Raw genomic sequence first — 26,792 nt, 5'->3', positions numbered from 1 at the left:
GAAGGGTACAAGGGCCCCAAGCACTCGCATTTCCACTTAGCCCTTGTTAGAAGTGCTTAAGATAACTAAATATTCGCAGGAAGGGCGCGTTACCTCCGCTCGCTCCCCCTGCCCCGCGGAGTGGTTCAGCCCGGGCTCCCCTTCCGCGCACCGCCCCTTCGGCCTACCCCCGCGCTAGTGGCGCATTGGCGCGCGGCGCTGAGGGGCGGGGCCTGGGCCGGGCGCGCGCTGGCGCTGTGTATAAATACTGGGCCGCATCGCCCGCCGCCTCGTTCGCTCTGCGCCGCCCGCCCGAGCTGAGTAGGACGCCGTCTTCTGCCTGTGCATTTCGCAGTCGTCGCCTCGCCGCTCCCTTTTTCTTCAACGCCACTTACACTCACCGCTACGAACACCAACATGAACGGGCAACTCAACGGCTTTCACGAGGCGTTCATCGAGGAGGGCACGTTCCTCTTCACCTCAGAGTCTGTGGGGGAAGGCCACCCAGGTGAGGTGACGGGCCCTGGAGCGAAGTGAGGGGCGGGGCATGGGCAGGGCCGGCCGGGAATCGCCGGCCGCGGTGCCCACGCTGGTTGCCCTCGCCCGGCGGGCGGTGGGAAGAGCGGCGGCCGCGCGCCTTCCTCGTGGCGCCGCCGGTCCCGAGCGCGTGGCCGCCGTTCCCCTCCCCCTTCCTCTCCTCTACTCCCATCCGGCCGCGCGCCTCGGCATGCGGAAGATTCCAGAAAACGAGAAGGGCGGGGGCCGGGGCAGCTGTGCTCCACTCGGGGAGGGCAGTATTTCCTCATCTCCGCCCCGCCGTCTGAAAGCCCTCGAGTGGGCGACCGGCCCTGAGTGCTCGCGGCCGGTCCTCGGGAGCGCGCGCCCCGCATTGCAGCCGCAACCACGTGTTTGCCGCATGTGGCATCTGGGCGAGGGGGAGCCGTCGGGCTCCCGGCGCGCTCGGGTGTGCGGAGTGGGGGGCCCGGGCCTCGGGACGTCTGCCGTTTCCGTTAATTCCTTGCCTTGGGCCATTACGGCCCCCAGAAGAAGACGGACGTGTCTTTCGGCAATATATGGCCTTGCCGTCAAGGTGACAGCCTCCAACTAAATATAGCGCAGGTTGTGGGAGGCCTTCCTTATTTGGACCACGTTTGAAAAGGATAGGAAACATGAATTAAGTGTAAGCTGCTGTTGCGTTGGATTTCCCTTTAAGTCTTTGGTGCTTTGCCGTTAGGAAAGGTTTTACCGAACATTTCCTTCTCTGGGCTTTGTCCACTAGTCCGCCATTATGGAGATCAGTTTACACGTGAACGAGTGAAGCTGTTTCAAGGAACTTTTCAATCTCAGCCTGAAAACCTCACCTAGTGGAGATCGCTGTTTTGCTGTTCGAATTCTGCCTTTTCTTGGGATGACCACGGTGACATAGTTATCTAGTCTAATGGTTTTAAGGATCCGTTTCTCTCTAGTCTACTGTGCCTCTGAAATCCCACAAGCAACCTAGTGGTGTAGGAGAGGACAGACGCCAAGATCCTGATGAGGGAAGGTCATGTGTTGTGGTGGGGGTTACCCACCTTCCCTCAAGTGTTGAGAACTTAACATGTATTTGATCCACGTTTTATTAATTTAATCACGTAAGTCACAGGCGCTTATAGCAGTTTGTAAATTAAATCTTGAGCCTCTGACTTGATTGCAATACATGTCTTGCTTTAATTGTTCCGGATGATTGTAGAAAATTCAGGAAAGTGGTGTTTCTGTTCTCCCACTCTTTAACAGATCGCAATACAGTGGGGAAGTAACAAGGATTCAGAATTCATTTGGACATTTTCCAGTCTGTTCAGCTCATGTTCCTGGAATACACCTGACAAAATCAAATATTTTATTCCTTCTGTTCGTAAAGTGTCCTTTTATTGTTTAACTGTGACATTTTTTGTTGCTCTGATTAGTGTTCCTTAGGATCAGGGAGAAATTGATGGGGGGGGGGCAGTTCACCTTTCTGGGGGTTGCTTAGATTTATAATGAAGATTTTAAATTTGGGGGATAAAACGTAAGTATAGTTGTCCTTGAAAAATAGTATTGTATAGCAAAATGTTTCCCAGCTTTGCTTTTGGGTTTGAAGATAAACTTTCTGCTTTAACTTAATTCCAATTATGTGGCTGTTGTTTAACAGTGGAAATTGTATTGCCTGGGAACTTAATTTTTCAAAATGTCTGAAATACTTTAGAGATGGGATGAAATCCTTCTAAGGTGTAAATTGCATGAATCACAATGAATTTAAATGTATTAAAAGTGCTGGGTGTTCTGCTGGCTAATTGAATTGGTGAGCTTGTGGTGCAGCTATATTAAGACTGGTGTCAAGTTTTCAAGTAATATGCAGCATTATATCCAGCATTTATTTTTCAGGCAAATGGTTTCTGGTAAAGCAGTACTTTAATTAGACAGTAGTTAAGGTCTCCATAGTTGAAATGCCACTGAATTCTATGCTTGAAAATGGTTAAATTGGTAAATTTTATGTTCTGTAGGTTTTACCACAGTTTTTAAAAGAAAGCTCTCCCAAAGATCTGTACAGCAGTACTTACAAGGAGGAATGACATACATCCATTGACAGTAAGATAAAGAGATTGAGCCGGGAATCTTTTTTTCTACAGATAAGATTTGTGACCAGATCAGCGATGCTGTGCTTGATGCCCACCTTCAGCAGGACCCTGATGCCAAAGTGGCTTGTGGTAGGTTCTAAACCCTGCTTGCTTATCAACTGAAGAAAAGGTAACATCGCAAAAATTACTTTGTAAAAGAGTGACATTTGAGTGTGAATTTATCTTTTATTAGAAACTGTTGCTAAAACTGGAATGATCCTTCTTGCTGGGGAAATTACGTCCAGAGCTGCTGTTGACTACCAGAAAGTGGTTCGTGAAACCATTAAACACATTGGATATGATGATTCTTCCAAAGGTGTGTTTTAATGAGTTGGCTTTTCTCAGCTCATTTTTCCACATTTTCAACTCTCTCTAGCTCTGTCTTCAGAGTGTTCTTACTAAACCATTAATTCCAGTTGTACATTTACTATCTGTTTTGTTCTAGCCCTATTTAATTCTCTAAAAGTTCTAGGTTTTAGGTGTACAAGTTTCCCCCGCTATCCAAAAATGGGACGTTCCCATGAAACTTGTAAGCCAAAATGACGCAAAGCATGGCTTCATTTTTACAGCAGACCTACATTAGTACACGGCTTTTTTTGTAAAAGCATAAGTCCTCTGCAGATTTTTTTCAGTTAGTGAAAAGTACTGGTATAGGTCTTTCCTAAAAGTGAAGTGGTGAAACACTAACTTTTGAAAAGGGGGGTGGCGGGGATACCTGTATTTGGTTTCTTTAGCAGTATTTAAAATCCCAGATACTTACTGTAAATAGAAGGCACTGGTATTGCTTTGGCCCTTTTTTTTCTTAAGGCATTGTTTCGTTTGTAGGGTTTGACTACAAGACTTGTAATGTGCTGGTAGCCTTGGAGCAACAGTCACCAGATATTGCTCAAGGTGTTCATCTTGACCGGAACGAGGAAGACATTGGTGCAGGGGACCAGGTACCTTGGTGTAGACTCTTACCTGCATCTCTTCTAACATTAAATTCCGAAGCTTGGATTGATCGCATTGACTTTTTCCTTTCTTAGGGTTTGATGTTTGGTTATGCCACTGATGAAACTGAGGAATGTATGCCTTTAACTATTGTCTTAGCACACAAGCTCAATGCAAAACTGGCTGAACTACGCCGCAATGGCACTTTGCCTTGGTTACGCCCAGATTCTAAAACTCAAGTAAGTGATTATAAAGCTAGATCACACATACTGCACAGAACATCAGTAAAGTTGTTTAAAGCCAACTGAAAAAAAGACTATCCTTCCGTATGGTAATTTAGTTTTGTCTTGGCTCTAATCCGTCTAGTAAACTGATGTTCTGATCATCTGCTTTGCCTTCAAGGTGACTGTGCAGTACATGCAGGATCGAGGTGCTGTGCTTCCCATCAGAGTCCACACAATTGTTATATCTGTTCAGCATGATGAAGAGGTTTGTCTTGATGAGATGAGGGATGCCTTAAAGGAGAAAGTCATCAAAGCAGTTGTACCTGCAAAATATCTTGATGAGGATACAATCTATCATCTACAGCCAAGTGGCAGATTTGTTATTGGTGGGCCTCAGGTAAGGCCTTATGATACAATTTGACTTTTTTTAATTTTCTGTAATGGTTACTTGCAAATTTGGCTACTATAACTCCCCCCCCCCCCCACTTTTGTAAGTCTGCATGTGAATCTTCTGCGGGTATCTGCTGAGTGGTGCAGAATAGGCGTTTTAACAAACCTGACCTAGAACCATTTATTGGAAAGCACCAGGCATAAAGTGACTAAAATCCTGTAATTTCAGGGTGATGCTGGTTTGACTGGCCGGAAAATCATTGTGGACACCTATGGCGGTTGGGGAGCTCATGGAGGAGGTGCCTTTTCAGGAAAAGATTATACCAAGGTGGACCGTTCAGCTGCTTATGCTGCTCGTTGGGTGGCAAAATCCCTTGTTAAAGGAGGTCTGTGCAGAAGGGTTCTTGTTCAGGTATATACTCTTTTGTGTAACTGGAGTGATTAGAAGGCATGCAAGTGGGAGGGCATTTAGCGTAGTATTTGTCTTTTTTAAATACCGGTGTGTTACATAAGTGTGTGGGTCTTTTAGTCACTGACTCTCATATGACATTTGAATCCTTTTAGGTCTCTTATGCTATTGGAGTTTCTCATCCATTGTCTATCTCCATTTTCCATTATGGCACCTCTCAGAAGAGTGAGAGAGAGCTATTAGAGATTGTGAAGAAGAATTTTGACCTCCGCCCTGGGGTCATTGTCAGGTAAAGATGGTAAAGCCTATTGCTAGTCAAAAATGAGGGTGTGGGTGTTGCGTGTATATACATATATTTGAGATATATTCAAATCCGAGAACGTGAAGGTCTTGAAGACTCCTTAAGTGGGGAAATGTTTTAGTTCTTATAACTGTTGATGTAATCTTTAAATTGCCTTTAGTAAAGGCTTATGTTAAGAACAATCTAAAATTACAGTGCTCCATGGCTTAGACTAACCACCCTAGAAAGTCTTCCACATTTGATACGGGGATTTGTGCTCATGTTATCTAAGGATGTTTATTTTACTTAAAAGAAATTAGTACAGATAAGTGGGATATTCAAGGCTGCTATAAAGAAAATAAACAGGGTGTGGGCATGGGACCTTGGTAAGTATGCCATGATCTCAGATGAGCTTTTGACACTTGGAATTTCTCAGAATAATGACAAGTTTTCGTATTTGTTGAGCCAAGGATGGAAAAACAAGAACTGTAGTTACTAATAAGGACTGTGCGAGGAGTTTGGACACCAGGGAAGTAACAAACACTTCTGCCACAAACTTTTTTCCTAGCAAACCCCAGAGAACTGAACTCATTTGCCAGAACTCTTGAAAATGAGTCTTGCTGATTGTTTTGCTTTATTTTAATTGAATGCTACATATTAAGTTACGGACTTGTATATTCCAGGGATCTGGATCTGAAGAAGCCAATTTATCAGAGGACTGCAGCCTATGGCCACTTTGGTAGGGACAGCTTCCCATGGGAAGTGCCCAAAAAGCTTAAATATTGAAAGTGTTAGCCTTTTTTCCCCAGACTTGTTGGCGTAGGCTACAGAGAAGCCTTCAAGCTCTGAGGGAAAGGGCCCTTCTTCCTAAATTTTCCTGTCCTCTTTCAGCTCCTGATCAGTTGCAGTCACTCCTAGTTCAATGACATGAATTTTAGCTTGTGTGGGGGACTGTAAGTTGGGCTTGCTATTCTGTCCCTAGGTGTTTTGTTCACCATTATAATGAATTTAGTGAGCATAGGTGATCCATGTAACTGCCTAGAAACAAACCAACAACACTGTAGTAAATAATGCTTTTTGAAATTGAACCTTTGTGCCCTATCACCCAACCTTCTAAAATCCTAATTGCATTGACTTTCCCACCAAATGCTGAAAATGTCCTGTAATGTGCACGTAAAGTACTTGTAGTTCCATTATAGCCTCTGTCTGGCAATGCCATAGCCCTGTCAGCATGAATTTGTAATGTCTTGAGCTCTATTATGAATGTGAAGCCTCCCCTTATCTTCCCTATAACTTAATCCATTTCTAATTATGTAGCTCTTTGTCAGGGAGTGTTCCCTATCCAATCATTCTTGCATGTAACGCAAGTTCCAGTTGGAGCTCTAGCCTGACAAAAAAAAAAAAAAAAAGGCAGTTACCATTAAACCATCTCCCTGGTGCTTATGCTCTTAATTGCCATCTCTTAAATAGCACCAAATCAAAATCTCTCCACTTTTCAGCTGTCTTTTGGAGGACGTACGTAATAAGGTTTTTATTTAGTAAACCAATCCTATGCATGGTTTCAGCACTAGCCAAACCACCAACTCCTAGCTCTAGAAAAACAGGCACTTGGCACCCTTGTGATGTCATACAGAGAAGTCACAGGGCAGTACCTGAGGGTCTGTAGGTTGCACACTTTGGTACCAGATAACTTTTTTTTTCTTTATAAGAAAGACTGAGTACTCCACACTGCACAATAATTCCTCCCAGGGTTTTAACTTTGTTTTATTTTCAAAACCAGGTCCAATGAGCTTTCTGAACAGCTGGTGTAGCTACAGAGAAACCAGCTTCCTTCAGAGAGCAGTGCTTTTGGCGGGGAGGAGGAAATCCCTTCATACTTGAACATTTTCTAATTGCTTATTTATTGTATTCTGGGGTATGGCGTAAGTACAGAGAAGCCATCACCTCAGATGGCAGCTTTTAAAAGTTTTTTTTTTTTTTTTTTTTTTTTTTTTCCTCAACACCATGATTCCTTTAACAACATGTTTCCAGCATTCCCAGGTAGGCCAAGGTGTCCTACAGAAAAACCTTGGGTTAGACCTACAGGGGGTCTGGCTGGTGTTAACAGAAGGGAGGGCAGAGCTGGTGCGGCTGGCCATGGAGAAAGCTGACTTGGCTGGTGTGGTACAGAGAAGCCAGCTTGTTTACATGCTTATTCCATGACTGCTTGCCCTAAGCAGAAAGTGCCTTTCAGGATCTATTTTTGGAGGTTTATTACGTATGTCTGGTTCTCAATTCCAACAGTTTAATGAAGATCTAAATAAAATGCTAGGTTCTACCTTAACTGTCTCCATTATTCTTTAAAAGTGTTTTGGTATGAATATGATCTGAGAACATATTCTTTATCCCTTAATAATTTGAGGTAATCCTTCCCATGGTTCAGGGGAATCACCTCAAACCCCTTCAAACCATGACTGCAAACATTTATTTTTTTAAACTATTTTATTTATTTCTTCATGAGAGACAGAGGAGGGGGGAGAGAGAGAGAGAAGCAGACTCCCAAGGAGCAGGGAGCCCGATACGGGACTCCATCCCAGGACCCTGGGATCATGACCTGAGCTGAAGGCAGACGCTTAAACCATCTGAGCCACCCAGGCGCCCTGCAAGCATTTTAATAGGTTTGTAAATCCTATCCCTAGCACTAAGAAAAATATCCCAAGATTTGACGTTTGTCCAGCACTGCCTTTTTGGCTGATGCAATGGCCAAGATCCATGTGTCCTTACTGCAGCAGCCACTCAACTGCCAGTTAATGTTTTAAGATTTTGACAGATACGGTGAGAAAGGGAACACAAGCAGGGGGAGCGGGAGAGGGAGAAGCAGGCTCTCTGCGGAGCAGGGAGCCTGATGTGGGACTCGACCCCAGGACCCTGGGACCATGACCTGAGCCGAAGGCAGACGCTTAACTACTGAGCCACGCAGGTGCCCCCAGTTAATGTTTTACAGAATTGTCCAAGATTAAGAACAAAACATGGAATGGTAATGTTCAGTCTTGAAACGTAAACCCATTATCTAGCTTTCCAGTGTGAAAAAGTTTTTACTTAGATATGTCTTAAGTATTAATACCTTTATTATAAACAGGTGTTAAGGCTGCAAGTTACATACATGTTCAGTACATGATAGAATTGGCAAAATTTTTCAACAGTGGTGAGGGGGCCAGGTTCTAATCCATTTTATAAGATAGCTCACAAAATTACAGTGAAGATGCTGTAACTTTCTAAAACCTTTGAGTTTGTAGAGGTCTAGACAAGAACTCAAGAACCATCCCTTTTTAAGCCTAGGAGCTAAAGTACAGATAGCCATTTGGCACATGTTTACACAAGCATGTATGAAAATCAAGTGGTGTGAGACCCAAGGAATGCTTAATTACACCTATTTGGAGGCTTAAAAATTTGTAACTGTTGGGAGGGGAGGCAAAGTTAAATCTGAAGGTCTTTAAAAGTTTCAAAACATTATCTAGAGAATAGTGCATTGCTGTAAAAACCACCATGCTGGTCAAATAAGGGGAATGGGGAAGAGTTGGGTGCCTGTAGGCTGGTGGGACAGCACCAGAGAAATTGTTGGGTTTCAGTATTTACTAGGAAGATAACTGGACCTCAAGGAGCTTGGAGAAGGATCTTTTGTAAAAAGGCCCTGTCTTCTGCCTAACATGGGGGAGAAAAGATTCTAAAAATAAGGTGAAGAAATCGTAACCAGCCCAGCGAGAAGAGAAGCAAAGGTGTCAAATGGGGTGATGGTGACTGCAAATGGTTGAATATCAAAGCATGCCATGTTACAGAAAAGTTTTGAAGGGATGACCTGGCTAGCGACTAAAGATCCAAATACTGGAAGTAGAATGAATTGGAATATTAAAGCCTGGCTAAAAGGATGTTGATAGCCCATTCCTCTAACAGCTACGCAGGGCCTGATTCCTCCTGAAATCTGAACTCATTTATTCCATTGAACAGCATTCCTCATAAACAGTATTAAGACAACCACCTTTCCACTCCACACCCCAACATTTTCACTGGGAAAAAGAGGTGGTATGCTAACAGTTTTGGGATAGCATCCTTGCCTATATATATATATTTTAAAGATTTATTTGACAGAGACACAGCAAAAAAGGGAACACAAGCAGGGGGAGTGGGAGAAGCAGCAGGCCTCCCACTGAGCAGTGAGCCCGATGTGGGGCTCGATCCCAGGACCCTGGGACCATGACCTGAGCCGAAGGCAGACGCTTAACGACTGAGCCACCCAGGCGTCCCACATCCTTGCCTATATTAAAACTATTGTAAGAGTCCCTTCCCCAAATGAAGAACTACTTTTCTTACCAGTCAAGTAATGAGCTGGGTCGGGGGGTGCGGGGGTAGTGCAGGGGAGCAGAAGATAGCTGAACTTCCTAGCAAAGGACATTGTGCCAAGGTATATTGTGTCATTGAGATGTGCAAAACTATTGAGAACCGTGTTTCCCCACACTGGTCTTGACAAGTGATCAAGATACCCCGGGGCACCTACAGCTAGCTAACTCACACAATGCCTTACAGGAGTCAGGCTTCAGGGGGATGCCCTGATTCAGGCCCAACTGCACCTGCTCTGGTCTATCTCTGCCTAGATTCCAAGATAAAGGGTGAAAGAACAGAGGTAGTAGAGATGAATAAATTGAAGAGGTAGAATTGATACAACTTGGAATTCGGGAAATGTGAGGAAAAAAAAGGAAGACTCAAGACAAGATACTCTTAATGGCTTGGCCAGAAAAAATGCAGTTGCCACTCACTAATAGAGAAGCAGGTATGAGTTGGGGATGAATTAAGTTCTGCTTAGCACAGAGTTTGAAAGCTTTGCGGGATGTCCAGGTGGAGCTAGTTAGATCTATAGGTCCAGGGCACAGGAAAGAAAGCTAAGCAGCAGCGGCACTGGAAACCACGAGGTGGACATAATCATACCAAGTGTGTACAGTGAAAAGGCAGCTGCCTAGGAAAGAACCACTGACTGGGGGTGGGGGGGGGCATGGGAAGCGAAGCCTGAAAACAGAGATGCCATCCTTCATCAAAAGTTACTGGGACTGCCAATTTACTGCTAGTCTTTGCTGTGAGACCATGAACAAGCACCCAGAGCAGGAGCCTTTTTTTTTTCTTTTTTCTCTATGCATTCTTACTTCCTAGCCCAATGCTAGGCTTTTGAGTTTTCAAGGAATTGAGGTGCTTCCTCAATCACCCTGTATATCCAAACCTACAAAATAACTGCAAACATACCCTAATCCATCACAAAGTTTGGTTAATCCCTACATCACTTTCTGCTCATCAAAGGCTAGAGTAATGCTAAATACACTGCACTTGAGAGAACTACTACCAATCATCTAAATCTCCTTATTAGTTTAACCTTGTCCTATTGTAACTATTCTCAGAGCTGCTAGTGAAAACCTTACTGGCTGTATACATAATAGGAACCATGAAGAAACTACAACTGTAGGGAAGAGAAAATTACTCTGCGAATTTAGAACTTGATCACCATCCTAATCTTACCTGTAACTAAGAAGAAAAATTTGAAGCTACATTATTTCATAATTAATGTCAGTGATTCTGCAAATGACAAAAGGCAGGGTACGGGACCTTAAGTCAAACAGACGAGATTCAAACCATCGATACATCTCTTACTAGGTATTGCCTTTGAGCAAATTATGTTGTCTCAGCCTCACTGTCTCCAACTGTAAGATTGGGCTGATGGTCAGTAAGGACTAAATGCAGTAACACGGGCACAATGGTTCTCACAGTACCTAGCATATGGCAAGTACTCGAGAACAGTGAGGTGTTACTGTCATCATGGTACATTAAACCTCTTTCCCCAAGGAGCCAGTCACTGTAAACCTCTTACCCCTTTATCCTAGAAGGGCATTTTCATATTGCTTTTAAACCCCTCCTAGCTCCTCAACCTTGATTTGATAAAGCTTATCCTTGCTTGGCTTCTCTAAAGTATCCTCTCTGAATTTAAAAGAACTATAGACACAGAAAAAAAAAAGGATAAAATATCAATTTCTTCACATCTCCACTGCATAGGTTAATGGTCCTATGACTGGTTGCTCCCACATCTGTACCCAACATCTGCCCCCATCAGAACTCTGAGTGGACAGGGTCAGAATTTGGTTCAGGAGGATTAGAATTTGAAGAATCTGTGTTTGAATGACTCGACTCTCCAGCTGGCTCAAAGGGTCGCAAGTTTGCGTAAGTCACCTCTTGGGCCAGCTGCTCCAGGGAAGGGCGGCCTAATACCAGATTTCGAAGTGAGATACAAGTCATCAGGAAACTGAAAAAGAGGGAAAAGGTCACCCAGTCTAAACTCCTGTTTCTACATAGGAATTCCTGCCAAAGCCCTAAGGGCTACCTGGTCCTACCTTCTCTCATTCAGGCCTAAGTGAAAATATCCCCCTAGTGACCCACCCATCCCAGCTGGAAGGGCACCCCACTCTTTATATGGTCTGGTAGAGGATTCCAGAGTGGGGTAGGAATAACCCACAAGAGGCTGGTGATAAGCTGAGGTGGAACAAGACAGCAGGCCATCAGACACAGGTCATTTACTCTTCCATTAAGTCAGGGAAAGGAGAATGGAGAGGGAAAAAGATACGTAGCACTAGACTGTCCTTTCCTGGGAGAATACCATCCCCCCCCCATCATTACTTCACCAGAGAAAAGTTACCCAACTCACAAGCATCTGATGGCAAATGACTAGTACTGTTGTGGAAAACTTACCTGCGGCGAAAAATATAGAGCTTCCGCAGCAAGAAGCGGAAGAGCCGCTCGTGGAAAGGGGTATTTCTCCGGCGTTCAAGCTCTTGGAGCCTTCGCTGGCGTCTAAGAAAGGTCTGAACCAGCGGTGTTGGCTCAGGGCCCCCTTGTACTTCTCCTTCCAGCAGAGGTTGCAGCTCTGGAGGTAGAGGCCCCGTTTCTGCCCAGAAGATGGCAAAAAGAGGAATCACTGAGATTATTCTTTTAGAACTCTCACCAGCCAGAACCTTCCAGTTCATTCTTTTAATGGCTAGATCCTCATTCACAGCCCTGATTTCTCATAACCAGGTGCCTTCTCAGCCCAACTCTTCATATACTCACCAGTTCCATTCTCCACCTTCTCCTTTAATTCTTGTAGATATGCCAGGTCTTGCTCCAATGCAAGCTCTGTAGTATTGACGTAGATGTACATGTAGCAGGAAGGACTGGATGATATCGTATACACCTTATGGTACTCACCAGCAGGCAACTGACAAGGGGGAGGAAATGGATGTATTTCACTCCCTAACCTTTCCCTAGGCAGCCTGTGCGCCTCCTACACTACTTACTGTACCCCAATCCACCCTCCCCCACCTCCCCGAGGCACTTTCTTCTCATTGTGCTTTGGAGTCCAAAGGAACTGACTTCTAGAATCCTGGATGAGGCTATTCACAGCCCCGGGGGGGGCGGGGCGGGCTTGCTTTTTGAGCTGCCACTTTTTAAGTCTGTAATAACTTAACTCCACTCATCTAAACTTCTCTGCCACTGTTAATTCCAGCAAAATACCTGCATTTTTTCTCCTTCCTGAAGAGTCTGATTCTTCTGTTCTGCCATCAGCTCGACAATCACCTCCCCCTGTAGCAGCTGAATGCTAGTATTGCCCAGGTCTTCACTCACAAAATTCTCCAGGTGCAGCCCTGCCAGGGGCAACAGAGTTCCCCATCCCATCCTATGGAAGATGAAATCACTCCCAGCCAGAACAGAGACATCACACCTTTACCACTACCACCCCTCAGGTTTCAAGAACATTCCTCCCACCAGGAATGCCCCTCCCCCCTCTATCACATGCAGTGTCCCTGGCCAAGGAAGCCACAAGGAAAGACAGCAAAGCTTTCTTTGCTTTCCTCCGTACCAGGGAAATCTGCAATGAAGACCACCTCAGTGTGGTTGTCCAGGCTGCTCTTGATTTCCTGTAACTTCGTCCTCCAGGGAGACAGGTCCATCAACAGTGGCTGCAGCCAAGGTGTACGCTGGAAGGGGGACCAGGTGGCTTGCACGATGTCCACACGAGGGTCAAAAATCCTTAGGAAAGAAAACCATGTTCTAAGGAGACCACAGCCACCTACCCATTGGAATTTCTGGTTCTGTTTCTTTCATCACTGTTCCTAGATAGAGGGAACAGGGTTTCCAGATAGAAGAAAAGGCTTATGTCAGCATGTTATTGCCATTCTAGGGCAGAGAGAGAAGAGGAAAGAGATTCTGGAGCACAGGGGAAGAATGGGGGTTAGCGGCCACCTGAGAATTGCGTTAACAGCTTCTTAAAGGAAAAAAAAAAGTTACTTTTTCTTCTGGTTGATGGTGCCCCCTGCTGGAAGCAATCAGCTATGCCCACAACCAGGTGAACAGGGACATGCACCAGAGGACAGCCTTTCAAGCAAGACAACACTGGGGAGCATGGGCTACTCATCTTGGCAAAAGGAGTGGGACTTCATTTTTCCCCTTCTCTGTTCCCCTTGCCCACCTCTGCTGGAAGCGGTCATTGATGGAGACCCAAATATCAAAGTAGATCTGGGGCTCAGTGACATTGTACTTGGGAAGCAGGTGGCTCAGGCAAGTGGCATATTGCTTCAGCATGTCTGCGTGATCCTTCCATCGCCGGCTCTGTGTGAATACCTGCCCCAAACCCCCATGTTAGTCCCACCTCATCGTTATCAACCTCCCAGAAAGATCATGCACCGCCAATGGCACTACGAGATCCCTGCCTGGTGCCTGTTTTGACCAGGAAAAGAAAAAACCTGAACTTGTCTTTGGGGAAGAATTTTTCATTGCTGGGCTTTTTAATACTTATTTCCTAAACCTAATTTCAATTCAAAGGAAGTGAATGGCACTGTCCTATTTCAACTTCAACACAAGAAGGGTCAACCTGGCTCCTGAGAAAGGGCAGAGTGGACCCAAATGTGTTTTATAACTATGTTTAAGATCAAACCAGACCCCAATACTCCAGGAAGCTCTGAAGAAGTGTAAGTTATCAACATCAGGTATCTCACCCCAGGGTTAAGGTAGCCCAGCTCGCCAGTGCGGCCGTCCCGGTAGGTGATCTTCACGTGCTGGTGGGAGCGTGAGTGCACCATCATGTCCCAGGAATAGCCATACAGCCCATTTGTCCAGTTGTTATAGCCCTGAGAAGGCAGGGCAGAGGCAATCAGCCCAACTGTTCTCATATTATCCCCATGCCCCACCAACACAGGGCTGCAAAACCAGCCCCACACTTTCCCTAATGCTGTGCCCTCTGCCACCTCCCAAGCTAACCCCCAGGCCACACATACCTGGGTGAGGAAATGGGAATAGGGCAGGAACAGCTGCTCCAGGAGGTAGAGCAGGGTGAAGGCAGCACCCAGCTGATGGCGCAGCCCTGGCTTTTGGCCACCTTTGGCCCGGCTCCTCTTGTACATGCAGGACTCACTGGGTTGAGGGGCAGCCTTGAGGGGCAGTAGTTCCTGCAGCTTTTCGGGGAAGCGAGATATTAGCTTCCGGGGCCACTCAGGGGAGCAGAAGAGAGGGCTGCTGGCCAGCATGACGTAGGGGAACATTCCTAGAAAAGGAGGGAGGAAATAAGCATTTCAGGAGTTTGGTTGGGGGGGCACCTGGGTAATCCCTCAAGCCCTCTCCTTTCGGAACCTCTCCCAGGTACTCCACTTGTGACGAAAGCAGCTCGTAACTAGAGGCGTCTTACTTCCCCAACACTCCTTACTCCGCAACACACTAGCTGAGCCCAGACGCCCCGGCCCTCTCCTCCCGTTTACTGCCATTTCAGTGACTGCACCTGGCTCAATGCAGCTCCGGGTGCCATCGCCATCTCCCGCTCCCCGCACCCCTGCGGCTTCCCACCTCCTACCAAACCACGGGTACTGACCAATGCTGAAGAGCTGGGAATTCATGCAGTGGAAGTAGGACACGAAGAGGAGGCCGATGGACCTCGAGGCATCAAAAAAGAGCAGGAAACCCGCTGAGAGGTCGAGCAGCAGTCCGCACCAGTGCACCACCAGCAGACTGGTCATCTCCTCAGACAGTACCAGTCTGCAGACACCAGAGACAAAGGTCAGGCAGCGGCCCACTGCAGAGCCCAGCATTTACAGCACTTCTGCAGCCAACCTGCCGCTGCTCACCCTATCCTTGCCAAAGGAAGTACCCTAGCGGGTGCGTAGAACGCTACATGAAGACACCCTATGGTAGAGTTTCCAACCCACCTTCCTTTCCACACAATTCAGGTGTTCAATTTCTTTTCAATATATCCTATGTGCTAACCAAGGGCAGATTTCCTAGGGCAAATCTGATGGAGAAGTGAGTGTACTTGGTGGTGGTGGGGAGGGGCGGGAGTGGTAGATTCTTCACAGAGATTATAAATAAGAAACTTTAAAAGGTGAATGCCTAACATAATAAAATCAAACGTTTGGAACTGGGAAATAAAGAACAAAGTAAAACACGAGGAAAAAACACACGGGAGGAAGGGAGAAATCAAGATTTTCTAAAGAGGTGGCAACAAAGCTTTGGCAGGGCAGGGACGCCAACTGTCCATCTTCTAAGTCTGCTGGCCCAGAAGTCCTGGCGAGAGGCTGGGGTGGCCACCCAATGACACGGGGCCCACCCACAGCAGTGGCTGGGAGCTCGGACTCATTCACCAAGTCACCTTATTCTGATTCTTCCCCTTTGTTCTTTAGTTTTTTTCCCTTCATTCTTGCCCCTACCACACGTCTCCTAGATATTCTGGTAAGACTGACTCCGCCGTCGGCTAAAGAGAAAGATGAGCGGACAGAGGAAAGCATGTGGCAAACTGAGGCAAAGCAGGACCGGCAGCCGTCCCCGCAGACCTGAGGGAGGCGAGTTCCCCACTGTGTACCGGTGCCGTGGCAAGAGAACTCTGCCCTGCCTGCCACTCACTTGAAGGGAGCGAAGAGCCAGTGCCGGGACAGATATTCCATGGAATAGCCCTCAACCCAGTCCGCGTCCAGCTTCTTCACGCCCGCAATGAAGTACACGATGAAGATCTGCAAGTGCAGAACGCAGAGTGTTCAAACACAAAAGAACCTGGTTTGCTACTGACTGTCACAAATGACCTAAGTCCTGACCTGAGTTCAGGGCCTAAAGATTTTGATACATTCAATTCACTCATCTGAGATCTCCACTCGTCCAACAAGTATTTGTGGCCATTCTGCCAATGGCCATACAATGGCCTGCCAATACGATGCCAGGCATAGTATTCGGTCCCAAGGGAAGTCATGAAGCACAGCTCTCTCGTAAGGATGCTCTTCTAGGGGCGCCTGGGTGGCTCGGTCGTTAAGCGTCTGCCTTCCGCTCAGTTCATGGTCCCTGGGTCCTGGGATCCAGCCCCGCATCGGGCTCCCTGCTCAGCGGAGAGCCTGCTTCTCCCTCTCCCACTCCCCCTGCTTGTGCTCCTACTCTTTGCTATCTCTCTGTCAAGTAAATAAATAAAATCTTTATTTATTTATTTATTTTAAAGATTTTTATTTATTTGACAGAGAGACACAGCGAGAGCACGAACACAAGCAGGGGGAGTGGGAGAGGGAGAAGCAGGCTTCCCGCGGAGCAGGGAGCCCGATGTGGGACTCGATCCCAGGACCCTGGGATCATGACCTGAGCTGAAGGCAGACGCTTAACGACTGAGCCACCCAGGTGCCCAATAAATAAAATCTTTAAAAAAAAAAAAAAAGGATGCTCATCTAGCAGGGCCAAAGCTCTATCCTTTCCATGACGAGGTGAGAGAACCCAGAGACTAGGGGATTGGCAACGAAGGAATCAGCCTCGCTTTCCAGCAAAAGGGAAGAAAGGGAAGATCCAGGGAGGCAGAGTACAGAGCCACCTGGCAGCAGGATGGTCGTGCTGACAATGGCTGTAGAAGAACACCCTCCTCTTTCCAAAAATCCTGTACCTGGCCACGCAGCACAGCATAGTTCCAGAGGGGCACGTGGGCATTCCGCTTACAGGCATTCAGCAGGCCGTCAGCAGACCTACACCGAGGAAGTGAGGATTAAGGGGAGCTGCTCAGTCCAGCACATTTCCACCTTTCTCAGTGTAATAATCTATCTATCCCAGGACATCCCCATATCCTCTCTGGTCCTCTGGGATCTTCTGAGGCTCTTCAGAATTATATGAGCAAATTTAACAGTGCTTATTTTCAGTCATAACAGAAATGTTACTAGTGGGTTAGAACACACAGTTCAGTGTTTACCATTAGTTAGTAAATTAGTTGGTCTTAATGGAACAAATCAGGAAAAGGATTACAATGCTTCAGAATATGACTGAATTTGAAAAAAGAATGCATTTGAGGGAATGTTTGAAAAGCTCAAGGTGTAGGTGTATGTAACTATATAGTACTTTTAAGAAAAAAAAAAAATTCAATATCCAAAACAAACTGACATCTCAGAGACCTAGATGCCAGGATCTAGTGCTGGAGCTTACCTTGGGAGAGAACCTATAAACCCAAGATACTAAGACTAAATATATTCTGGGGAGGTGGAAGCAAAGCAGGTTTCAAGAAGACAATGAATGAGCTGAGAGGTTGGGAAGGGGGCAGCTTACCCTTGTGGTTAAGAGCCTCATGGCATTGTAATGAGGAAAAATTTAAAGTGTTTAGTGCCTGGCCATGTGGAAAATCCTGAGGGCTAAGTATTTTTTCAAACTGTGTAAAAATTATAAAAATGAAACTTTTCAGGAGTATTCTATCAAAACTGTCTCTTGATTTTATATGATCAGAGCTGAGCATCTGAATGAGTTTAAAGGTTTACAAAGGGTATCTGTAGGTATATTTAATGACTGATAAATCACTAACAAATTCAATGTTTGAGATTTTTTTCCCCTATACCCATCTTACTGGCATCTCCTATTTCCTTTTCACTTAATGGGAAGAATCCCTAGAGTTTATCTGCCCTGCCACCCTGTCTCCAAATCCCTTCACCACCTCCCCTGAGAGATGGTCACCTAAGCCAGAGGTGGGGGAGGGTTACTCCCTCCCAGGACAGCACTGCTGAGCAGCCCTGGTGGGCCCTCTCCTTCTGACATGACTCTGCCTCACAGCAACTTCTACTCTTGGCTCTAACTCTGCCCCTCTGGGCTCACACAGAGAAAGTCTGCTCCCTCTTCCACATGACCACCCTTGAAGTATCTGAAAACATCTATGTCTGGCTTTAGTCTTCTCTTCTTCTAAGTGGATTACAGGAAGTGGATAGATCAAGGCACCTGGGAAGATATGGAAAGAGTGAAGGGGTGGGGATGGAGCCATTCTGCTTTTTGTCATCCCAAGTGCCCCAACCTCACTGACCCTTCCCCCTCCCAAATTCATCCAGACCAAAGTGTGACCCTGTAACCACACTTTGCAAAGTGCAGTTGGAAATATGCTTGCTGGGGGGCGCCTGGGTGGCTCAGTCGTTAAGCGGCTGCCTTTGGCTCAGGTCATGATCCCAGGGTCCTGGGATCGAGCCCTGCATCAGGTTCCCTGCTCCGTGGGAAGCCTGCTTCTCCCTCTCCCACTCCCCCTGCTTGTGTTCCTGCTCTCGCTGTCTCTGTCTCTGTCAAATAAATAAATAAAATCTTAAAAAAAAAAAAATCTTAAAAAAAAAAGTAAATATGCTTGCTGGGGCAAATTCTAGAACCTCACCGGGCCCCTACCACTGGTAACCATCCTGACCCAGCCAACCCCTTCCCCTTTCCCCTAGAATCATACCAGTAGTGGTTTGCATCCATGAATGTTAGCTGAAAGGCCAATAAACCATACAGATAGGAGTGGTTGTTCCATGACGTCTTGTCCAGGAGAAACACATACCAGTACGGCAGCAGGAATAAAACACAGCTCATCCGGTAGCACAGGCCCAGCATCATGCCTAGGGCCCCTGGGATTTGTGGGGGAGAGGATTAAGAGGTCAAAGGGTCACCACAGGCCCAGCTCCCCCAGGACAGGCTGTGGGTGGGATTAAGAAAAGTCATCGGACATTTTATAATCATAAAACCAAATGAAAATCAAATGTTATTTTAGTATTTTAAAAAGACTTATGGGGGTCACAGCTCAGATGACACACAGGTCGGCGGGATGAAATGAGGAATCACAGCAGAAGTGAAATAATGAACCCAAGACTTTGGTCATTCACCAGCATGCTTGGTTTAGGTAGGCCAGTCAATATTCCCATCTCTCCCATACTTTCCCTCACCCAGAAACATGACGGTATAGACAAGATACATCCAGTCAAGTGGTAGCGGCTGCAGGGCATCCAGCAAAGGGAAGCGGCACACATCTAGCCCATCCAGGTATCGTCGGTCCAGGGAGCTGAGCCCCCGTTCTTGGGGAATGTCCAACACCATCATCAGCCCTGGGAAGGCAGTCGAGGAGGGGCTGTTAGGCCTCAGCAAAGGAAGCAGTGAAATACACTGGAATACATTTGGATGCACCCAGCTCCAGGGTCAGACTTCTTACCTAACCCTGGTTCTGCCATTTATTCATTCATTCAACTCTAATTACTGAGGACCTGCTCTGTGCTAGGCATTATGCCAGCTGTGTGATCTCAGATAACCACTGCACCTCCTGGAGCCAATTCCTCATTCCTTGTTTGAGAAAGGGACTCATAATATATAATTTACAGGGTTACAGGGGGCGCCTGGGTGGCTTAGGCGGTTAAGCATCTGCCTTTGGCTCAGGTCATGATCCCAGGATCCTGGGATGGAGCCCCACATCAGGCTCTCCGCTCAGCAGGGAACCTGCTTCTTCCTCTCCCTCGGCCCCTCCCTCTGCCTGCGCTCTCTCTCTCTCTCTTTCTCTCTCTCTCAAATAAATAAATAAAATCTTTAAAAAGAAACTGTATAGGGTTACAAAGAGGATTAAATGAGAGAAGTGTACAAAATGCTATAAAAGCTGTCCGGGTTTTGATAATTTAAGGTCTGTCCTATGAAGCCATAAAAAGTGTTCTAGGGTGGTGCATCTCAACTTTTTTTTACTTCTTAGCACACCCAGAAAATAGTATTTGGCTTACCACAGTAGAGCAAACAGAAGGGGCTACTCAGGTCAGGAAGCCAGTTCCAGTTAAGGCAGGGTTTCTCAACCTCAGGACTACTCACATTTTGGGCTGGTTAATTATTTGCTGGGAGGGGCTATCCTGTGCATCACAGGTCACTTAGCAGTATCCCTGGCTCCTAAGTAGATACCAGTAGCCACCTATTTCCCTTCCCTCAAGTTGTGACAAAAATGTCTACAGACATTGCCAAATATCCCCTGGAGAGCAAAACTGTCACCCTTGAGACTGGGTTAAGGGAATTAATACCTTAGCACATCTGTAACCCATTCCAAGCATACATGCTGTGGCCTATGAGTTAGGAAACTCTGGATTAGGGAGCCACAGCCAAAATGTCTGCCCTGTCACGCCTGCTATTTCTCTGAGGTCTGGTCCTGAGTATAGTTACTGGGCAGCTTCATGCCACAAGCAAGATGGGTCTCTGGTCATCTGCCTCTGTATTTCCTATGGCCTCAGATCAAAGCATTTCTGGCCTCCAAACCCTAATCAGAGGAGACAAAGGTGGATTTGATCCTAAACGCCACAAATCTCTCTTCCAGGAAATCAATATCTATCTTCAGCTCTGAAGGAAAGGGAGGCAAGCCACTAAGTAAGTAACCAAGAAATGCACAAGGGACGATGGTTATTCTCCCACCCACCACCACACTGGCCCCTCCAGAAACCCGATTTACCAAAAAGAAAACGGAAGACAGCCAGGCTGGCAGGATCCGTTGGTCGATTCAGCAGGGTCACCAGCCTTCCCCAGCTGGAAACATCTGTCCACTCAAACCCCAAGAGTGTCCCCATTCCGCTGCCCTGCCTGGGCCCTGAAGACTGTCCAGCCTTGTCTTTCTGTACTTTATCTGCAAACAACAGAAAGTGTATGCGCAGGTGTGGGGACGGAAATGCTTTAAAATCGGCTCCTTCCCAAATCACAGAAATCACAGTCCCTACAGCCCCAGGGTTTCTTCCTACCAGGGTTCTCCCCCTGATTTCTGACTACTAGAAACACCCTCGCAGTGCCAGATCCTTCTGGATCTCCCAATGTCCCAGAACCTCTCTCAGACTGCAGCCCCCAACCGCAAAGCTCCCCGAAGGTCATCATCACCCCCAAAGCCGCGGACTGCAATCTCTCTCTACAAGCCCCTTCCAGAGATCCCTTTCCCGGGGTCCCACAGGACAGTCCTACCGCCCCCGCCCCTTTGAGACAGAGTCCCTCTCTCTCCGCCGCATGGGAGGACTCTGTGCCTACGTGAGTCCGGCGGGACCCGCGCGGACCGGGCAGACACCGCCATGGCAGCGCGGAGGTAAGACGGCCAAAGCAGTGGCGCCCAAGTAGTGGCGCCCAAGTACGGAGCGTCGGGAGGAATCACTTCCCTAAGCCCCGCCTCCCCGACACATCAGCACGCGCGCGGCCGGCCGGAAAGCGCTAGGACTGTCGTGAAGGGCTCTCGCCGGCGGCGCCTGCTCCGTGCTTAGCGGCAAAGGGCGGAACTAGGAGCTTTGGAGTGGGGGGAGAGGGAGCTCGGGTTGGTCCCACCTTACCCGGTGACGGAGGAGGAGCGAGGACACCTCCAGAGGAGCTTGTTTTCAGCCGCCAGACTAGTCTCGCTATGAAGCGTCCCAAAGCCCCTGGTGCTTTCAGCCCTAAGAAATCTCAGAGTCTTGACAACTTCCCTGCCACCCCCCCCGCCCCCATTATGTCTCTCCAGGTTGTAGTGTCCCTGCGGTGCTCCTTGACGTGAGCAATGTGGGTGCAAATGTCAGACTCTTTCCCCAAGAGGTTGACCTCAAGAGTTGAGGACGCACCTGGAAGGGCTGTCTCGGCGTAGGGAGAGGGTGCGAGTTCCTTTATTCTCTCTTCCAGTACCTGCCAAAAACCAGAGGTTTGAAATCAGCGGGGGAAACCCGAACGACACAACTGTAGGGGGATGTAGAATAGGGGCAGCGCGTAGAGTGTGCTCGATCAGGGAGGATTCCTAGAGGTGAGTCTTGAACAGCACTACAAGATCTAATTTTCTGCCCTGGGATTGGCCAGCAGGATCATAGGAAGGCATCCTAGAAAAGCAGTTCTCATATTTTCTTGGTATCAGGACACTTTCACACTGCTACACATTATTGAGAACCCTAAAGAACTTTTATTTATGTGGGTTATATTTTTCCACATTTACCATGTTGGAAATTTATACTGAGAAATGTTTATATATTGATTCACTTAAAAAAACTAACCATGTTTACAAATAAAACATGTTTACATAAATAACTTTTATGGGAAAAGTTTATTTTCCACAAAAAATTGCACAAGTAGTACTGTATTGTTTTATATGCAAATCTAATGTCTGGATTAATTGGAAACAGCTGGATTCTCATGTCTACTTCTGCATGTAATCTGGTGTTGGTTGAAGTATGTGAAGGAAATCTGGCCTCACAGATACTTAGTTGGAAAAAGGAAAAACATTTTAATAACGTTTTTAGATAATTGTGGGTATCCTTCGTTGATACCACCCCTAAACTTAAAAGTGGTAGTTTTTTAAAGGTTAGTCAGATGTAGAATCTGAAACCATATCAATGAACTTTATGCTCTGTCACATTAAAATTATTGGTATATCTTGCGCTTTGAATGGAACTTTTACAAAATCATACATGTAGGCTTTGGAAAACATTGGTTCACTGAGTTATGCTGCTCTTCTAAATGCAGAGTCTGTTAAATGTTGGAGAGCTGCCCAGCTCACACTGGCGGATACAAGTTTTCCAAAATTCTAATTTTCATTTGAAAGTTCAAATTTATTCATTGGCAACAAATACTGTCTATTGTTTCCCTTCAAGGAACAGCCACACGTCTTTGATTTTTGGAAAAAAAAAAAAACCTGCCAAATGTGCCAGTTTAAATAACCATAGTTTGTCCAATATCCACAAGTAAAATGATGTTTAATTTTTAAAAAAGAAAGAAAAAAAGATACTCAACATTTATTAGGAAATTGCAAATTAAAACAATGAGATAACTATTAGAGTGGTTGAAATCCAAAGCACCACCAACAACAAATGCTGGTGAAGATCGGAGCAACAGGAACTCTACTTCATTGCTGGTAGGAATGCAAAATGGTATACCCACTTTGGAAAACAGTTTGACAGTTTCTTACAAAACTAAACATGCTTTTACCATATGATCCAGCAATTGTGCTTCTTGGTATTTACCCAAATAGTTGAAAAATTATGCCCACACAAATGTATAGCAGCATTATTCATAATTGCCCAAACTTGGAGGCAGCCAAGATGTCTTTCAGTAGGTGAATGGCCAAACAAACTGGCACATCCATACAGTGGAGTATTCAGTGATAAAATGAATGAGCTATCAAGCCACAAAAGGATGTGGGGGAACCTTAAATTCCTATCCCTAAGTGAAAGAAACCAATCTAGAAAGGTTACATACTGTATGATCCAAACTGATATCCTGGAAAAAGCAAAACTGTGGTTTTAAGGCAAAAGATCAGTGGTTGCCAGGGGGGAAGGAGGAAGGGATGAATAAGTGGATGAAACTATTAGAGAGATGAAACTATTCTGTATGGTACTGTAATGGTGTCATGGTGCGTACATATGATTATATATTTGTCAAAACCCATGGATGTGAGCCCTAATGTAAACTATGGACTTTGTTAATAATAACGTATCCATCTTAGCTCATCAGTTGTAAAGCAAATATACCATACTAGTGCAAGCTGTTAATAATGGGAGAAAAATGGGAGAGTGCTGAGAGGTGTGAGGGAACTGTCTGTACCACTCCAAAAAAATAAATTCTGTTAATTTTAAAACATTACTTCAGCTCACAGTTTAACTACACGAGTGCTTTTTCTCAGAACAGCTGTAAGAGAGCCATCATACTTGGGTATGCAAAGTGTAGTGTGTGTATTTCCCATTTCTTCCCACAAAATAGTTAAGGGTGTGTACTCCAGTGTCAAGAATTAATAAAATTAGTGGGGCGCCTGGGTGGCTCTGTCAGTAAGCATCTGCCTTCGGCTCAGGTCATGATCCCAGGGTCCTGGCATCGAGCCCTGCATCGGGCTTCCTGTTCGGCAGGAAGCCTGCTTCTCCCTCTCCCGCTCCCCCTGCTTGTGCTCCCTCTCTGGCTGTCTCTCTCTCTGTCAAATAAATAAAATCTTTTAAAAAAAGAATTAATAAAATTAGTAATTTGTACTGCTTCATTAGGGATGTTGGAAATGGCATTTTTTGAAAATGCAAGTGTGCAGCCAGGTGGAATACAAGGACTACTACTACAATTTGGTGCCATTGTCTCATTCCTGCTAAGTTGCCAACAGTTTTATTACCCACAGTTGCTTTTATCATGAGTGCAAATGGCAACATAGTTAAAAGGAAAAATAATGTATCGGTATTATTATAGAAGTGGTTTTATTCTTGAAGACTCCAGAGGTTCGTGGACCATGTGTTGAGAACCACTATCCTAAAGGGAAAAGAATGTCTAGAGTAGATGTAGGAGTAGGGATTACTAGGGACAGATGTGTTTAGCAGGTAGAATCATGGGGCTAACAGTGTTCCTGCTACTGAGGGTCTGGTCCACTTCCAGGTTATCCTAACAGGCAAGGTAGGCCAAGTCACTTTGGAAGCCACAGATCTATTTAGGGGATGAATCTCTTAATCAGCTGTCAAACCCCAGTCCAAATGAATTCAGTGTGGGTCAGAAAGTTTGGGCTAGCTCTTCTAAGGCCACTCAAAATTAGATGGTTCCATTGCATTCAGCTTTTATAGTCTGTTATGTGCCAAGAACTGGACAGGTTCTAGAGAAAGAAACAAATGATTAAGCTGTGGCCTCTGATACATAGGAATTAAAGGATACGGAAACATAACAGAATGTGGAAATAATAGAATGATAATATAATGTACAAAATCCTAAGTATTAAATGAGGTTCAAAGTGCTGTGGGAGCAGTGAAGAGGAAATGAACCACGACTGGAGAATTCAGGAAAGATTTCTGAAAACTTGGAGCTGGGCTTTGAAGGATGAGCATCATTTTGAGAGGAGAGAGGGAAATCAAAGTTCTTAGTATAGTCTTGGGTGACTGGAGAGCATTCGGTACAGCTAGTAAATGAGCTGTGCTAACTCAGTACCTCTCCACCCAATGACCGTAACTTGTTTTTGTTGAGGGGGTTGATTGCCAGTTTATCCTTTCAGGACCAGTACACAAAGACTCTTGCCATTTAGTATTCATTTATCCATAAAATTGTCCAAAATTTAGGAAAGAGATTTCTTCTTGGGTCTTCTCTTTTTTTTTCTTATTTTTAAGATTTTATTTATTTATTTGAGAGAGGGAGAGAGCATGAGTGAGGGTGTGGGGCAGAGGGAGAAGGAGAAGCAGACTCTCCACTGAGTGGGGAGCCCAATATGGGGCCCGATATCCCAGGACCTTGAGATCGTGATCTGAGCCAAAGGCAGACACTTAACCGACTGAGCCACCCAGGCGCCCCATGCATGGGTCTTTTCTAATAAAAATTATCTTTTTATCTGCACAGCAGAGAAAGAAGCCCTCTTTCAGATCTCTCAGTTCAATACCCCAAACCTTTAGTGAATGACTACTGTGCGCATGGTGTATGTTATTTTTGACAAGAGTACCACAATAAAGACATAGTCCCTGCCTTCACAGAAGTTAGAGTCTCGGAGGTGTCAATGTGTATGCCCCTAATGGCAAAGCATATTACAGATTCTATAAAAGATAAAACGTGTTTAGGGATTCCTAGCTTGGGGAACTGGTACAATGGGAGTACTACCCAGCAGGAGGAATGTGGGGAAAAGTTAAAGGGTTTGGTTTAGCTGTTGGAAGTGTCTGTGAAGAGGGCACTGGAGAGGCAATTGAGAACAAGGTCAGGGCTGAGATACAGATTTGGGGCTCATCCGTAAATGGCTGCTGAAACCATAAAGCATGGTACTTCCCTTGGGAGACTAGGGTTTCAACCTTGGCACTATTGACATTTTGGTCTGTATAATTCTTTGTTGTAGGAGGGCTGTCTTTTGCATGTAGGAAATTTAGCATCCTTGGCCTCTACCCACTGGTTGCCAGGAGCACATCCCCCCCAGTTGTGACAACCAAAAATGCCTCCATATGTTGTCACATGTCCCTTGGAGAGCAAAATCAGCCTCGCCTCATAGAGGACTATTGCTCCAGGAGAGTGCAGTGTCTGAAGGGACAATGGCCACGGGTGGAAACTTCCGGCTCTGAAAGCACAGTCAGAAAGGGAAAGAGACATTGGGAGTGATGGGGGGTGACTGTCACAGATGGGGTGGCCAGCAGTGTAATAGTCTACAAAGGGTTTGGAGACAAAAGAGGCCTTGGCAGTGGTGAGAGCTTTCTGATCCTTTAGGGAGCAATTCCAGTTGTACCTCCTGAATGTGCCTTTTCCTTGTTTTCCAGCCCTTCCCCAGAGAGGTACGGGAGTAAACTGCCACTTGGGCCATAAATAAGGTTGAGATAGATGTCAGTGCACCCCCAAAGTTTCCCTGGTTGCTTTGCAGGCTGTTAATATTCCTCTTTCACTATTTTCTCATTCTATTTTCTCTATTAATCTCCTTTTTCATTTGCAAAGTGCTTTAGCAGAAATACAGAAATATATATCCGGATTATTTAATCCCAATAATAACCCTGCAAAGCAGCTTTAATTCTTCTTCCCATTTTGCAGATGAGGAAACTGGAGCTCCTAGAGGGAAGTGGCTTGCCCAAGACTACACAGCCAGGGAGTAGTAGAGCTGATACCCAAACCTTTTGGTCACACAGGGACTGAGAACATTCTTCATCACACCATGATTCCTTCTTTGGCTACAGTGCCTACCACCTAGCATTTTTCTTTGCAAAGTGACTGATACTCCATTTCTCCATAGAGCCTTCCTTGATCTTGCA

The 26,792-nt window shown here is 45.8% G+C and overlaps 3 protein-coding genes across 3 annotated transcripts in view; 2 read left to right on the top strand and 1 right to left on the bottom strand.

Moving 5' to 3' along the window:
- The window catches only part of LOC112820650 (cytochrome c oxidase subunit 8A, mitochondrial-like), a 153,485-nt gene that overhangs the window by 37,961 nt on the left and 88,732 nt on the right, over positions 1 to 26,792 (top strand). The gene's annotated exons all lie outside the window — the stretch shown is intronic.
- MAT2A (methionine adenosyltransferase 2A) lies at positions 266 to 7,168 on the top strand. The gene is made up of 9 exons (XM_025868266.2): positions 266 to 487; positions 2,625 to 2,702; positions 2,806 to 2,928; positions 3,438 to 3,550; positions 3,638 to 3,781; positions 3,945 to 4,163; positions 4,386 to 4,568; positions 4,721 to 4,854; positions 5,529 to 7,168. The coding sequence occupies exons 1-9, from the start codon at positions 397 to 399 to the stop codon at positions 5,629 to 5,631; spliced, it is 1,188 nt and encodes a 395-aa protein (XP_025724051.1). The 5' UTR covers positions 266 to 396; the 3' UTR covers positions 5,632 to 7,168.
- Positions 7,638 to 21,273, bottom strand: GGCX (gamma-glutamyl carboxylase). Its single transcript, XM_025868249.2, has 15 exons — positions 21,145 to 21,273; positions 20,585 to 20,755; positions 19,059 to 19,217; positions 18,578 to 18,743; positions 16,787 to 16,865; positions 15,778 to 15,884; positions 14,753 to 14,916; positions 14,166 to 14,431; positions 13,887 to 14,018; positions 13,361 to 13,512; positions 12,752 to 12,921; positions 12,406 to 12,536; positions 11,962 to 12,109; positions 11,605 to 11,800; positions 7,638 to 11,161 (listed from the first exon to the last, which is right to left on the bottom strand). Exons 1-15 carry the CDS (start codon positions 21,185 to 21,187, stop codon positions 10,969 to 10,971), a joined length of 2,277 nt encoding a protein of 758 aa, XP_025724034.1. The 5' UTR covers positions 21,188 to 21,273; the 3' UTR covers positions 7,638 to 10,968.

Source organism: Callorhinus ursinus, unplaced genomic scaffold (genome assembly GCF_003265705.2).
Source record: "Callorhinus ursinus isolate GAN/ISIS: 27379988/994484 unplaced genomic scaffold, GSC_fseal_2.0 scaffold10, whole genome shotgun sequence".
NCBI classification, from domain to species: Eukaryota; Metazoa; Chordata; class Mammalia; order Carnivora; family Otariidae; genus Callorhinus; species Callorhinus ursinus.
The sequence above is the reverse complement of the archived record's forward strand: the minus strand, read 5'-3'. Positions and strand labels throughout refer to the sequence as shown.